Raw genomic sequence first — 14,777 nt, 5'->3', positions numbered from 1 at the left:
GTAAGGATTTAGAATCTCTATTGTTGTATAAGTACATAAAGTAGTGAAATATTCAGCTTCCTCAATTTCGTGACAGTAACTCCTGGATATTGAGGAAGCATATTCACTAGTTGTATCTTAGCCTAAGTTGAAGCCCAATTGACCATCTGATAGAGAAAGAATTTTTATAATGGTGCGGTGGCCGAGTGGTTAAGATGTACCGACATATAACCACATGCCCTCCACCTCTGGGTCGCGAGTTCGAATCCTATGTGGGGTAGTTGTCAGGTACTGACCGCTGGTCGGTGGTTTTTCTCCGGGTACTCCGGCTTTCCTCCACCAACAAACCTGACACGTCCTTAAATGACCCTGGCTGTTAATAGGATGTTAAACTAATCAAACCAAAACCAAAACCAAAGCTTTACCAAACTTCTAAAAAATAAGGCATTGATGGAGTTGAAATTGATTTATTTAACTTAGAAATTAGTTGTATCTCATAAATATATACATCAAGTGATGAGTAATGTGATAGTGTAACATTAGCTTTGTGATTACAGCCAGGAAGGACCGTAATTTACATAGGGTCAAGGGAGATAAGCACCGTTTGGAACAGGAAGTTGACGAGCTTGAAAAGAAGGTGGAGCGCATGAGTACAATGAAAACACAGGTAACTGGTTAATGGCAAAAGGTTTCATTTGTTTTAATCAGCTGATAATGGTGCATGTTTGGTTACCATGACATCTAATTATACTTAGTAATGCCCTCCAGTGATCATAATTACAGATATGTTGTTAGTTATTTTAATGGAAAGTAATATAAATGTGAGAATGGCTTCATACTTTACCACAGTCAAATCATTGTTTCTGTCATCAATGAAAATTAAACATGTTTCCTTTTATCAAAAACCCTCCTCTACCTGAACATTTCCTGTTGGTACATTTCACAGAAATCTGGAGACAATGCCAGACAGCAAGAGTATGATGAAATGAGACGCAGAGTACGACTCTTGGAGGATGAACTGAAACGTAAACAGCAGCAGCCAGAGAAGCCATATGAACGTCAGAAAGAGGCTCCAGCACCAGCAAAGGTCACACCAAGAGAAAAGGTTAGTAGGTCAAGGTTACCATTAAATCACACTTATCATCCTTTTTAAAGGTAATTTTTATTTGGAATTTTTTAAAATTTTGTTCTTTAATATATTAAACGAAATGTGAGATAAATAAAACATTTTTATTTGCTTTCACATATATAAAATGTTTCCTTTAGTCTGATGAGATGATAAAATGGGAGGAAAGCAAGAAATGGCAGAAGACAGTAGAAAAGATGAAAGGAAAACTTCGAGAGAAGGATGGGGAAGTGGAGAAGATGCAGAGGACAACACAGATGCTCAGAGATCAACTTGATAGGTAAAGCTGAAAAGAGTTTTTCAATCTCATAGGAAATTCTTCAAAATTAAAAGTGGTTTACAAATTTTCAATATTCTATGATTAAAGAAATGTGTTTTACAGTTTATTTGTGTGATTTTGGGGATGTAAAGAAGTAACATTATTGCAGAGCCCTGCGTGAGAAGGAAAGCTTGGAGAGGAAAAATTTCAACCTACAGAGGGCAGCAGCTGCAGCACCTGCAGCTCATCAAGGTCAATCAGGGTCACATGGCAAGGCCGATCACGGAATGGAGGCTCTCCGCACCAAGAACTTCCAACTACAGGAGGAGGTGAGTAACAAATTCTACCTGGAGTATGTTCTGGGTTTATGTAAACCCATAATAAGGATCCTATAGCAATGTAAAGTAAACAATTAAAATAATGATATTTAGAGAGTTATAATTTCACTTTATATACATTATACATTTTTATTGCAACAATTGACTATTATTGTCCATGCTATGAGAAAAGGGGTATAGTATTACACATGTCTGTCCTATTTTCTCCAGTCATGTTATTTTATGTCATATGGAAGTAGGTGAGCATATCTCTTATTGCCATTTCTAGTTTTATAACTGTAAGACAGCATTTATCACTGTCTATTTGACCTACCAGGTGTCCAGCCTTCGCCAACAATTGGCTTTAGGTAAGGATGCTGCCTTCCAGGAGCTACAGGTGAAGAACACTTACCTGGCCCAGCAGCTGGAGCAGATGGAGCAGATGGTTGCTCACAAGTCTTCAATCACCTCAGCTGTAAGTCTATTGGGCACTTACAGGCTAAATTGAAAGAATTTGTACAAATTATATTTAAAGTGTAATTTTTTCACAATCTTTTTCAAATGCAAGAAACATAATTAACTCTTGTAATTAAAAATAAATTAGTAAGTACATCTAATATGTATACCTGGTATGTAAGAATTTTTTAAGTTGATTTCTCCTAATTCCGCTGACCATATATGAAAAATGATGATATAATGGTCGTCCTTTTACCTTTAATAAATTAACATCTTTCCATGACCCCTTTTACTGAAGAGATTATGTTTTATCCCTCAGGACCCAGGCCAGACCCCCTTCGGTGCCAAAGAGTATCAGGATTTGTTTGAGAAAAATCAGAACTTACAACGCCAAGTTCTAACTCTGTCTGAGGAAAATATTGAGCTCAAATTTGAATCTGAACAGCTGAAAAAGGATACTCCACGACTAAAGGTAAACTGAATGAGAAAATGTGTAACTGTTACCGTTAATCTATGGTAGAAAGGGGGGGGAGAATGTAGACATATATGATCCGATATATTTCCAAAATGTAATTCAAAATATTGATATGAAATTTAAACTTAACCATGTGTATTAGGATAACATTTTCTATATTGATTAATGTTATCATTTAGATGTACATTATGTACTTTGTTTCAATTTTTGTGTCTTATTTTATTTTCTTTGTTTGAAATCAAAAGTGGATGTGAATTTTTTATATATCTTTGTAGGAAAGAATAAAAGATCTTCAGAAGTATGTAGAAGCCTTGAAGTTGGAGAACTCTCAGCTAGGTGGCAACAGTACAACACGGTCCCTGGATTCTTCTGGCTCTAGTGGCATACGTAGGGTAGGTCACAACTTCAAGGGGAGACAACTTGTTGAAACATCTATTACTGCTAGCTATATATGAGATAGAAAAATAATTGTCTTCTTCCATTGAACATTTGAAATAGAATACTAAACAACACTTTATATTGAATGTTCTTTAATTTTGAAAATCATTGGTATACAGTCAAATGATCTTTAATAAACCAATATTTTATTAGAAAAGAATATGTTTTGTATGAACCAGATTGGAGACAGTGGTAAGAGTACACGTGAACTAGAGAAAACAGTGGCACTTCTCAAAAAGGTGGTGGAGCGTGTACAGGCTGAGAATGAGCAGCTCAAACGTGGATCAAACGCTGCTACACAGCTCACAAGCCTCAAACTGGAGAACGATGGACTCAAGGTAGATTTAACCAATATCATGTTTATTGGAAATGCTTTACTTTCACTAGAGTGCCCCAGCTGAATTTAATTTTTGAACTTTATTCCCTACTTCTAGCTTGATCAACAAAGTTGTGATGCATAGATGATTTAATAAATATACACTTTTTAAAAATCTCAAGCTACCTTGATCATTTTCTCAATTGCATTTAGACTTGTTTTATCTGTCATCCATTATTCAGTGATGTTTTGTAACCTATTTTGTTTTAGTCCCAGCTTGATGAGATACGACAAAAGATGGGTGCCACACTAAGTGAGCGGTATAATACTACCCAGAAAGGGACTGCCAAAATGATGTCAGATTATGAGAAGATGAGGAAAGATCTGATTAAGGTGGGCTATACTGTAAGGAGTCCCTACAGGAACCACACATAAATAAATTTCTGCAACTAAGAGCTCACTCTTTTAGCAATTTCACACGGTCCTATAAATCAAGATATATTTGTGCTTCTTTGCAATTACATGTATATATTGTCTGTCAAATGTTAAACTCATCTATATGAACAGATATTTTCTTGATAATAACAGATATATTGCTCCTATAATGCAGGACACTTACTGTAATGACCTGTCAATATTTTAGTAAGTTGGTGTAAAAAACTTGTAAAGCATTAGTTAAAAGCCAAATCCTGACCAAAACATCTATCAATGTTATTTAATAGGTATGTTACCATGACAACTGTTTGAGAAAATAACTGTATTTTTAGGTCATCTGACCCGAAGGGTCAGGATGACCTATTGTCATCATGCACCGTCCGTCGTCGTGCGCCGTCCGCCGTCCGACGTGCATAAACTTTTCATTCAAACGACTTCTTCTCAATAATCGAAAGGCCCAGGGTACTGATATTTGGCCTGTAGCATGCTGGGATGAAGGGCAACCAAGTTTTTTCAAATAAATGACCTTGACCTTCATTCAAGGTCACAGGGGTCAAATAGGCTAAAAATCCTTTAAACAACTTCTTGTGAATAACTAAAAGGCTTAGAGACCTGATATTGGGCCTGTAACATGCTTGGATGAAGGGCTATCAAGTTTGTTCAAATGAATGACCTTGATCTTCATTCAAGGTCACAGGGATCAAAAAGGCTAAAATCTTTAAACAACTTCTTCTCAAGAACCAGTAGGCCCAAGAACCAGTAGGCCCAGGGTACTAATATTGGACCTGTTACATGCTGGGATGAAGGGCTACCAAGTTTGTTCAAATGAATGACCTTGATCTTCATTCAAGGTCACAGAGGTCAAATTTGCTAAAATCTTTAAACGACTACATTGGGTTGTGCTAATAGTCAGATGACCGTTAAGGCCCATGGGCCTCTTGTTGTGATTGTAGGAGATGGAGAGCAATGAGAAGCTACGAGTAGATATCCGTAACCTAGAGTTACAGAAGGAACAGATCAGTGCTCAACTGAGTGAAGCCAAGTCAATGTCTGCTACAGGTGGGGACAGGCCTTCACTACAAACCACCATGGACTCCAAAGGCTGGAAGTCGGCTGTGGTCACACGCATGTATGAGGGGAAGCTCAAGGATATGGAGGCAGATGTTAGCAAAAAGGTAACAGTGTTGATTGGATTGGTGGATTTACAATGCAATGGAAACATGAACATTTTGAAAAAATATTTCTAAAGGAACATGGATCAGAAATAAGACCTTTTAATACTTACTATTTGATGTGTTATTTCAGAATAAGATGTTGGAGGATATGAAGTCTTTACTGAAGGAAGCAGCAGAGCGTGAACAGCTTCTACTACAGGAGAGAGACAGTCTCAAACAACAGGTACTTGTTTCTTATTTGCATATATTAAACTTAATGAAAATCATAAATTTGTTGTTTCATTATATTTAAAATGTCACTTTGCTTATAATTGAACATCTTTTAGATCACCATTCTGTAGAATACTGGAAAAGAAAACGTTTTCTTTTGAGTAGATATTTGTAATTTGTTTTTTAATACCTGAACTAAACAGTCTATCCTTTGTATAACAATACAGCTGGCGATTTTGGAGCGATTCCCTGCTGGTGGTCAGAAGGCTGAAGGTGGTGTAGCCAGGGACAACCAACAACTCAGGTGTGTATCTCATATTCGAAACATATGGTAGATGGAAGTAATGGAGATAGAAAGATAGTCTTTTAGTCACAGTTACGTGCTCTTGAGAGCAGGCATCGTTACATCATGAATGAAAGAGCCTAGTTGGTAATAATATTTCATAGGCATTTATGATATTATTTCACATCAAAAACAGCTCACAGGTGCAGACAACAGAATAAGAGGGTGATGATTGACAATTACCAGCAAAAAACTAAGTATTGTGACAATAAAGTGTCAAATCCAAAACAATTCAAAACTAGAATCCTACAGTGAATTTATTTTTGGGGGGTCTTTGCAGGTATTTTTCAAATGATATTGTACTTAAGATTTTGGTTTTCTTTTTAGACTGAAGGTTGACAGATTAGAAAATGAGAAGAAGGAGTTGAATTACCAACTACAGCTTCTACGACAAGGAGGTGAACAGGTAAATACCAGAATTAGACATGTAACATATACAATGTACACAGTTTTGTAATGGGTGAAATTAACCACCAACTTTAAAGTTTGATTTATTTTATTTCAACTTTTTATTACCAGATGGAAGATTCTAATTAGCCTACATATTTATGCTCATGCAAGTGATACAGTATGCAAAATCTTATTTCAATGAATAAGATTTGTCAGACATAATTATGTCCTCCAAATTGCACAATAGTGTTTTATGTTTTATCTAAGTGCAAATTGATTAATATGACTCTGTCTTTGGAGAAAATTGAAAAGAAACTGTCAGAATATTATATAATCCATTGGAAATTTGATACTAAATGAAATCATTAATTTTCAGCCAAGTGAAGACATGTTAGCTAAAGTCGGTGCCTATGATCGCCTAATGAACGAGAATGTAGAACTCAAGATGAATCTCAAGAAAATATCGACAGAAAAGGACAGACAGAGACTGGAGACAGAGCGGGTGTGTATTATTGTCCTTATAATCCTTGAGAATATTTAAGTAATATTAACTTACCCCCCCCCCTCCTCACTCTCGCCCTAATGTTCCTCCATTACATTTCCATTTAACTGTTATTGAAGCAGGATATATAAGTGTCATAAGTGTCAACTTATAGACATCCATATGTTACAACAATTGACAAGTTTGAATCTTCATTGATTTTTCATTTTTTGGTCAAATGAAAGAAATTCTTATTTGTGTAGTATCAAAATTATGTTCCTTTACAAGGTCTATAATTGTCTTTATATACTTGATGTTCACATTTTGATGCTCACTTCATGTGTTTAATGGAAGACCAACAACTTGTTTTTATATATATATTTTCCCCATTTCAGTTAAAGAAGGAGCTGGACAACTTTGGCCCGGACTTTTTCGAGGAAGTTGAAGACTTGAAGTATAATTACAAACAGTCGGTGGAGAAAAATGTTTTATATGAAGAAAAACTACAGCAGTTGTCACAACAGTTAGGCATTGACATCACAATACCGGGTATTCACTGACAGATGTGACTAACAGTTAGGCATATATATCATAAATTATTGAGGTATTCAACAGTTTGGCACAAGAGGTATTAAATTATGCTACTTTCCTCATTTTATTTTTTTGATAGTAGAATGATTTGCCATGATACTCTTGCAATTATAAGACTGAAAATTCGGTTTGTTACATAACGGCTGTAACTAAGTTCAAGTTACTAGTATACATAATGTTAAGATATTTTTCTCATTATCAAAATTGCTTTGGTCATATGGTTGTTTCATGAACACTGAAATTATTATAAATAGCATAGTTCAGTTTTGAGAACAATACCAATGATTAGTAATATGGTACTAACTACTGATACCGTCCACTCTTCATCCATAACATTTTGTTCATCCAAAGCATTTTGTCAGCTAACATTGAAATGTAATTGGTATCCATTTTTCATTCAACTGTATAAGAAGGAACTTCCTACGAATATAGTATTTGTCAAGTGATTTCCTTCTGAAGATCACTACCACAAGTCGGTAAACATTTATTTTGTACTTATTGCATTGATGCACAATATCGTTGATACATCATGATTACAACTAATTTGATTCTAGAATGTCATAATTTGTTTTGAATGTATGTTTTATGCTGTCTGAACAGTGCTATTATAAATAACTATAAGAAAATTCCACTTGCATTCAGTTTGACTATTTTATATTATTTACAGATAAAATTGTGTATACTAGTGCGTGTGTGACCCTGCCAAGTGTGTAATGTGGTTAACATCTGTGATATTTGTAGAATTTTTACATGTTTTCATTAATATTATATATACATATTTTATTTATAGTTGATATTAACATTATATCAGTTCCTCTTGATCTATTGAGCAACAGTTTTGATGTCAGGATTTACAATAGGAAAAGATCAAATGTACGTTTCCTTATTGTACATAAAACATGTGGTAGCGTACTCTTCTTTGTGACTGTATATCTACAAATCCATTTTATTTTTGCCAAATTAACTTTTCACTTTGTCTTGGTTTTGCGAAAAAGAAAACTGGAAGAGAAATAATTTCTTTCTCAAGTTGTGTTTTCCATAATGTTTCTCTTGTTTCTGTCTTTCCTAATTAGTAATCTAGTAGTAATATAATATGAATCCCATAATGAAGGCCTTAGCTTCTTAAGTTCTGTGAACTATATTTATCAATACTTTAATTTTAATAGAGCTGTTGACATTTGAATAATTGCATTAAATTATTCAAACGCTCTCCGATGAGAATGCACATTTGCTTCTTTGTAATAATCCTGTCGAAATGGTAATGTAAGAAAAATAAAGATGTTGAAATAGTATGTTTACAGCACTTTGGACGTTGATATATAGATTTTGTAGACCTAGATAGGGAGGTCTTGTTCCAGGACATACCAGTTATGTGTGATATATAATATTTATTGTACATAGCCATCCCATCAGTCTTCAGAGTTATTACTGTGTGGAGTCCGTCCGAGCTTGTTATCAGTAGATAATCTGATCTAGTGTAATTAGTGCATTAATATCTATTTTGTAAACTTGAAAATTAAAAATTTAGAAAGTATTCATCTTTGTTATATGTTCCTCTTTTCCGAAGAATGTTTTTGAACAAATTTGGTTTAACTCCAGTCAGTGCTTTACCAGTATAGCAATTTAAAGACTGGTCTATATTCCCCCTATTGGGCCTCACCCTCATGGCCTAGGGGGAGGTCATCGTCATTATTTGTGCAAAATCTGTTCCACTTTCCTCAAGGATTTTGACAAAATCTGGTGAAATCCATCAATTACATACTTTATGTAAAGAAATGTCAACAAATGGATTTAGTAGAGTGTGTACCATAGCATAAGCTCACTGCATGCCCTTGGAGTTACATGAGCTACGGACATGTAAACAAAAGACCTAATGACACCAGTGATTTATTATGGAGATCCAGAGTGGGGAGATTTTTTCCCTGGAATAGCCCTAAAAATATCTGCAGTAATTTGACCTCTATACTTCCACTTCCTTTTCATAATTTCAAGATCTTTTCAATGATTACATGTATAGTACAAAGTCACCCTGTCCTTGGGATAGATTTGGTATTAGTTTGAATTAATTTCATCTAAAGTGACTTCAATACCGAAAAAAAGTACAAAAAAAAGTAGGAAAAAAAAAGCACAAAAAAAACACAAAAAAAGTATACTTTTAGTGACTCAATTTGGAACCGTAGTTACAACCCGGTTCCAAATTGAGTCAAAAAAAGTACTAAAAAAGTACAAATAAAGTAGAAAAAAAGTAGGAAAAAAATACAAAAGTAGGAAAAAAGTACAGTCTACCAACCATGTGTACTTTTTTCGTACTTTTTTTGTGCTTTATCGGATAGACATCTAGAGTACTAAAAAAGTACAAAAAAAGTACAGAAAAAGTACAAAAAAAGTACACAGGCATGTTGTATACTAAAATCTACTTTTATTGTGCTTTTTTTGAACTTTTTTTGTGTTTTTTCGGGTAGACATCTACAGTACTAAAAAAAGTACTAAAAAAGTACAGAAAAAGTACGAAAAAAGTACACAGGCATGTTGTAAACTAAAATCTACTTTTATTGTGCTTTTTTTGTACTTTTTTTGTGTTTTTTCGGGTAGACATCTACAGTACTAAAAAAAGTACTAAAAAAGTACAGAAAAAGTACGAAAAAAGTACACAGGCATGTTGTAAACTAAAATCTACTTTTATTGTGCTTTTTTTGTACTTTTTTTGTGTTTTTTCGGGTAGACATCTACAGTACTAAAAAAAGTACTAAAAAAGTACAGAAAAAGTACGAAAAAAGTACACAGGCATGTTGTAAACTAAAATCTACTTTTATTGTGCTTTTTTTGTACTTTTTTTCAGCTTTTTCGGGTAGACATCTACAGCACTAAAAAGTACAGAAAAAGTACTAAAAAAGTACAGAAAAAGTACACAGGCATGTTGTATACTAAAATGTACTTTAATTGTGCCTTTTTTGTACTTTTTTTGTGCTTTTTCACGTAGACATCTAAAGTACTAAAAAAGTACAGAAAAAGTACAGAAAAAGTACGAAAAAAGTACACAGGCATGTTGTAAACTAAAATCTACTTTTATTGTGCTTTTTTTGTACTTTTTTTCAGCTTTTTCGGGTAGACATCTACAGCACTAAAAAGTACAGAAAAAGTACTAAAAAAGTACAGAAAAAGTACGAAAAAAGTACACAGGCATGTTGTAAACTATAATCTACTTTTATTGTGCTTTTTTTGTACTTTTTTTCAGCTTTTTCGGGTAGACATCTACAGCACTAAAAAGTACAGAAAAAGTACTAAAAAAGTACAGAAAAAGTACAAAAAAGTACACAGGCATGTTGTATACTAAAATCTACTTTAATTGTGCCTTTTTTGTACTTTTTTTTCAGCTTTTTCGGGTAGACATCTAGAGTACTAAAAAAGTACAGAAAAAGTACAAAAAAAGTACACATGCTTGTTATAAACTAAAAGCTGTATATTTTTGTGCTTTTTTTGTACTTTTTTAAGTAGATTAAAAAGTACAAAAAAAGTACAGAAAAAGTATCATTTTAGCACACAAAAAGTATACATTTAGTACAAAAAAGTACAGAAAAAGTACAATTTTAGTATAGAAAAAGTATCATTCTGGTACAAAAGAGTGCAATTTTAGAACAAAAAAAAAGTACAATGCTAGTAATAAAAACTACAATCTTAGTACAGATAAAGTATGGAAAAACCTTTATTTTGATAGAAAGATATCCCTTCAGTGCTATGAAAGTCCATTTCATGTACAAAACTAGATAAAGTTCAAAAGGTATGATCAGTGTTTGAACTTACATGTATAGGAAAACATGCGACATAAAATCCCCTAAATGCTCAATTTCAAATACATTTTTGCAATAACAGCACAGTCATTACTTAATAGTACATATATTGACAACTGATATGTGTTTTATATGAGACAAAATAACATGCTATAATTGATAAGTTTGGTCAAAATTCATGAGTCTTCAGTTTCTTAATTTGGTTCCTTTCTTCTTTGTAAAAATCAAATTTGAAATAATTAACATTTTGTGTCTTTTTGTGAACAGCATCTGTCTCTTTGTCAATACCATCTACTTCACTTAAGAGTCTGAAATGATAAAAAAGAAGACATTAATACATGTAGTTTTACATGTGTGTAGAATGTCTAATGTATATCTTTTATTTATCGTTAGAAGTCGGATATTCGTCACAATTTGTTTGTTTTTTTCAATTGAGGTTTCTAATTAACAATCCTGAAAAACATTTCATATTCAAAGGACTGTAAATTCAACCATTGCAACTTTAATCTTAAAATGTATATCTCAAATATGGTCAAAGAGGATGTACATGTAGCGAGGCAGTTCAGGAAAGGTATAGGTTTTTTAATTCACAATTTATTCCCAGGTTAAGGAGGTGACAGAAAGTCAAGAGTATTATGCAGCGGGATTGGAAATTGGGTCAATTTCATCGGTGACAAGGTAGCTCAGCAGAAGAGAGAGCATTCGGCTAGTGGTCCGAGGTCCTGGGTTCAAATGCCGGTCTGGTCGCTACATTTTCTCCCCTCCTGTTACAATAATTGTGAATCAAAAGAAAACATGGACCTACACAATTTGTACCTTGCAACTGCCCAACGCAAGTTTTTAACTTGTAACACAGGAATATAAATAGGGGTTATAAAATGGAAGGCCTAAAATATATACTGACCAAATTTACCAAAAATTCTTCATAACAAGTAGAATTTGTATCAGACTAACACATTTTTACCTGCAGTGAGGTCGGCATGATGACTGCAGTTTCCATTCTTGGGACACCAATTTCATTTGTTGTATTTTCAGGCTTCAAGATCTTCATCTTCAAAAGGAATGAAAATAACTTTAGAAAACTCTTCATTTCTTCAAGGAGGAAAAAACAACCTTATTATGACAATTACACTAGATTTAAAAAAAAAATGTATTTAAATCCAAGGAAAATTAAAAATTTTAAAAATGCAAATTTCTAAACTTAAAATGGCATAGAATAATTTCCAGACAAAAATCGTAAATACCATTTGATAAAACGTAACTTACTCTTTTTTGGTCATCAATCACATACATAAATTGAGAATCACACTTAATACACATTTATTTCAATGTACCTGTTAAAGTATCTTCATAATTGGTGCACATGCAGCTCGGTAATATTCATGATCAGCCAAACCTGGAAATAAATGTATTCTGCATGATGACATATGGTTAATATTAGGATATATACTATTGAATGATTGGATATATATCACTCAGATTGCATGGAAAATTAATTCAAATGATATACAAAGATTACAAAATAAAAATTAATTTGATATAATTATTCTTTCTCTACATTTTCCCAGCTTTAAGTATGCAGCATCAAAAATAAATCATTTACGTTTTTTCTTTTGGAAATTGACACAATTATATATACAGTACACAAATAACTATGGTAAATAATTAAGATAATCGGTCGTGGTAGATCTATATATTCTATCTCTCAAAATTTCAAAGATTTAAATACAAACTTATCATCAGGTGTATACGTATGTAAAACATGAATCTTTTGAAAAATTAATTAATATACGAGCCTAAATATATGAAAATAATGCAAGAAATTTATAAAATTATTTCCTAGATCCAGAAGATGAAATTAAATTTCAAATAAGTCATTATGTATATGCATTGACTGAAAAATATTCATTAAAATTAATGCATACTTAATCGTTAATTTCAAACAATTCTAATTTACGATCGGGATGGCCTCGAGCTCCAACCAATTTATAAATACCCACCCGCTTGGCCATCATAAACAGCTGGCGTGATTTACATCTTGCATATCCCATAGCTGGACAGAATGATTTTATCATACAAACATTTTCAGAGAAATTACGGTGAACTTGCATTTCCGAGTTTGCCATGTGATACCGGTGATACCTACCAATCGGTAATTTAAACACAGCCATATACTGTAACCATTGATGTACTGAAGAACTATTCTGCTGTCCCCGTGAAGTCTATGTTCTCCAGTGTATCAGAATATAAGCATGGTCAACATCGGTTGTAAGCCCAGCAGTCTGTGTGTGTTTGTTTACATTCAGCATTCAGACATTACGTAAACAAACATGGCTGCCGATCAGCTGTTTTAAACACACATGCCGGTGTTTCCCGCGCTGAAATAATCACGTGACTAACACATATGTGTCAGAAGGAATGTCGTGGCCACACTCTCTAAACAAAGAACTCTCCCTTCCGACAAGTTTTGTTGTTAATACTCGATATAGTAAATAGTTATCAAGTATCATGTTGTTTTAATTGGATTGTGTTCCACGTAATATAAATAATAAGATAGACAGCACATGTACGACAACTTTGTCTATTGTATCAAGAACAATTTCCGGCATGTCGTGAATAGATCGAGATTTTTAAAGATTACAGAGGACTTCGTTTGGGATCAGTCTGAGGAGGATTTTATCTGTAAAATGTCAATTTATCATTGCATAAATATATCTAAACAACATATTCTTTGTGGTGGAATATCACAGCTATCAACCGATCTCACTTCACGAGTTTATAAGGACCTCATGACCGTGCCATTGGTATTTTGTTGATTACAGTTTGGACCTTTTCAATCTGGCTTTCTGTGAACTGATTTGCAAGCCATATTAGTTTGAATAGCAGGCGGCTGCACAATGTGTAAATAGATTGCCAGTGCCCTTGTGGCTAAAATCATGTACACGTATCAAAGTTCAAAGGCAAAATGTACACATGTTGGTCTATCTAGGATCGTGCCTTGATTTATGTCAGAATAGATAGTGTTAAGATTGATTTGTTTATATTAGAGAAAAATATAAATATGTAGTATATTTCAACGTACTTGCAATGATTAAAGAATTCTTTAACAGCAGAAATATTCATGATTAAAAAATAAATAGTGAATTGATCAAAATATAATGTATTCATGCAATTAACATGCTCCACAACATGAACTAAACTGTTTAGGGCGATATTATTTATTATTTAGCTATATTGATCAAAATGAAGTCCATATTTTATCATAAAATTGATAATATAATTGATTAATTAAGTCATAAAACCAATGCACCGTATCTGCATGGTAATTTTATCCTTTTTAGTGTTTTTTTTTTTAATTCACATACATTTTTAGTTCCAAAGAAAGACAGTGTGACAAAAAATAACTGTAATACGTTATTGTATTTTCACAATCCATGAGAAAAATTCTAAGTTCCAAAAAAGTACAAAAAAAGTACACTGGTATTTTCTCAATCACAGAGAAAAATTCTAAGTTCCAAAAAAGTACAAAAAAAGTACACTGGTATTTTCTCAATCACAGAGAAAATTCTAAGTCCAGAAAAAGTACAAAAAAAACACACTCGAAAATTTCTAAGTCCAGAAAAAGTACAAAAAAAACACACTCGAAAAATTCTAAGTCCAGAAAAGTACAAAAAAAACACACTCGAAAATGTCAAAGTCCAGAAAAAGTACAAAAAAAACACACTCAAAAATTTCTAAGTCCAGAAAAAGTACAAAAAAAACACACTCGAAAAATTCTAAGTCCAGAAAAGTACAAAAAAAACACACTCGAAAATGTCAAAGTCCAGAAAAAGTACAAAAAAAACACACTCAAAAAATTCTAAGTCCATAAAAGTACAAAAAAAGTATACTTTTTTTGGGCTTTTTGTAAAAAGCTCAAAAAAAGTAGCATAAAAGTAGCATAAAAGTATACTTTTCTGTACTTTATTTTGGTATGGGAATGTTCACTTCAATGAACA

The 14,777-nt window shown here is 33.1% G+C and overlaps 1 protein-coding gene and 1 long non-coding RNA gene across 2 annotated transcripts in view; one reads left to right on the top strand and one right to left on the bottom strand.

Moving 5' to 3' along the window:
* The window catches only part of LOC138330603 (centrosomal protein of 290 kDa-like), a 40,263-nt gene extending 31,738 nt beyond the window's left edge, over positions 1-8,525 (top strand). Inside the window, exons 44-58 of the mRNA XM_069278165.1 lie at positions 537-646; positions 926-1,084; positions 1,246-1,385; positions 1,534-1,693; positions 2,019-2,156; positions 2,457-2,609; positions 2,888-3,004; positions 3,230-3,388; positions 3,637-3,759; positions 4,755-4,976; positions 5,107-5,199; positions 5,414-5,490; positions 5,857-5,935; positions 6,296-6,421; positions 6,796-8,525. Coding sequence (XP_069134266.1) covers positions 537-646; positions 926-1,084; positions 1,246-1,385; positions 1,534-1,693; positions 2,019-2,156; positions 2,457-2,609; positions 2,888-3,004; positions 3,230-3,388; positions 3,637-3,759; positions 4,755-4,976; positions 5,107-5,199; positions 5,414-5,490; positions 5,857-5,935; positions 6,296-6,421; positions 6,796-6,960 — 2,021 coding nt within the window. The 3' untranslated portion in view covers positions 6,961-8,525. The remainder of the gene's footprint in view (positions 1-536; positions 647-925; positions 1,085-1,245; positions 1,386-1,533; positions 1,694-2,018; positions 2,157-2,456; positions 2,610-2,887; positions 3,005-3,229; positions 3,389-3,636; positions 3,760-4,754; positions 4,977-5,106; positions 5,200-5,413; positions 5,491-5,856; positions 5,936-6,295; positions 6,422-6,795) is intronic.
* A 2,151-nt stretch (positions 8,526-10,676) lies between these two features.
* Positions 10,677-14,759, bottom strand: LOC138330613 (uncharacterized). Its single transcript, XR_011209588.1, has 4 exons — positions 12,926-14,759; positions 12,114-12,175; positions 11,744-11,830; positions 10,677-11,087 (listed from the first exon to the last, which is right to left on the bottom strand). It is a non-coding gene; the product is annotated as an uncharacterized lncRNA (long non-coding RNA).
* Positions 14,760-14,777: the final 18 nt, after the last annotated feature.

Source organism: Argopecten irradians, chromosome 1 (genome assembly GCF_041381155.1).
Source record: "Argopecten irradians isolate NY chromosome 1, Ai_NY, whole genome shotgun sequence".
NCBI classification, from domain to species: Eukaryota; Metazoa; Mollusca; class Bivalvia; order Pectinida; family Pectinidae; genus Argopecten; species Argopecten irradians.
This window is presented reverse-complemented; position numbering and strand designations above follow the sequence as displayed.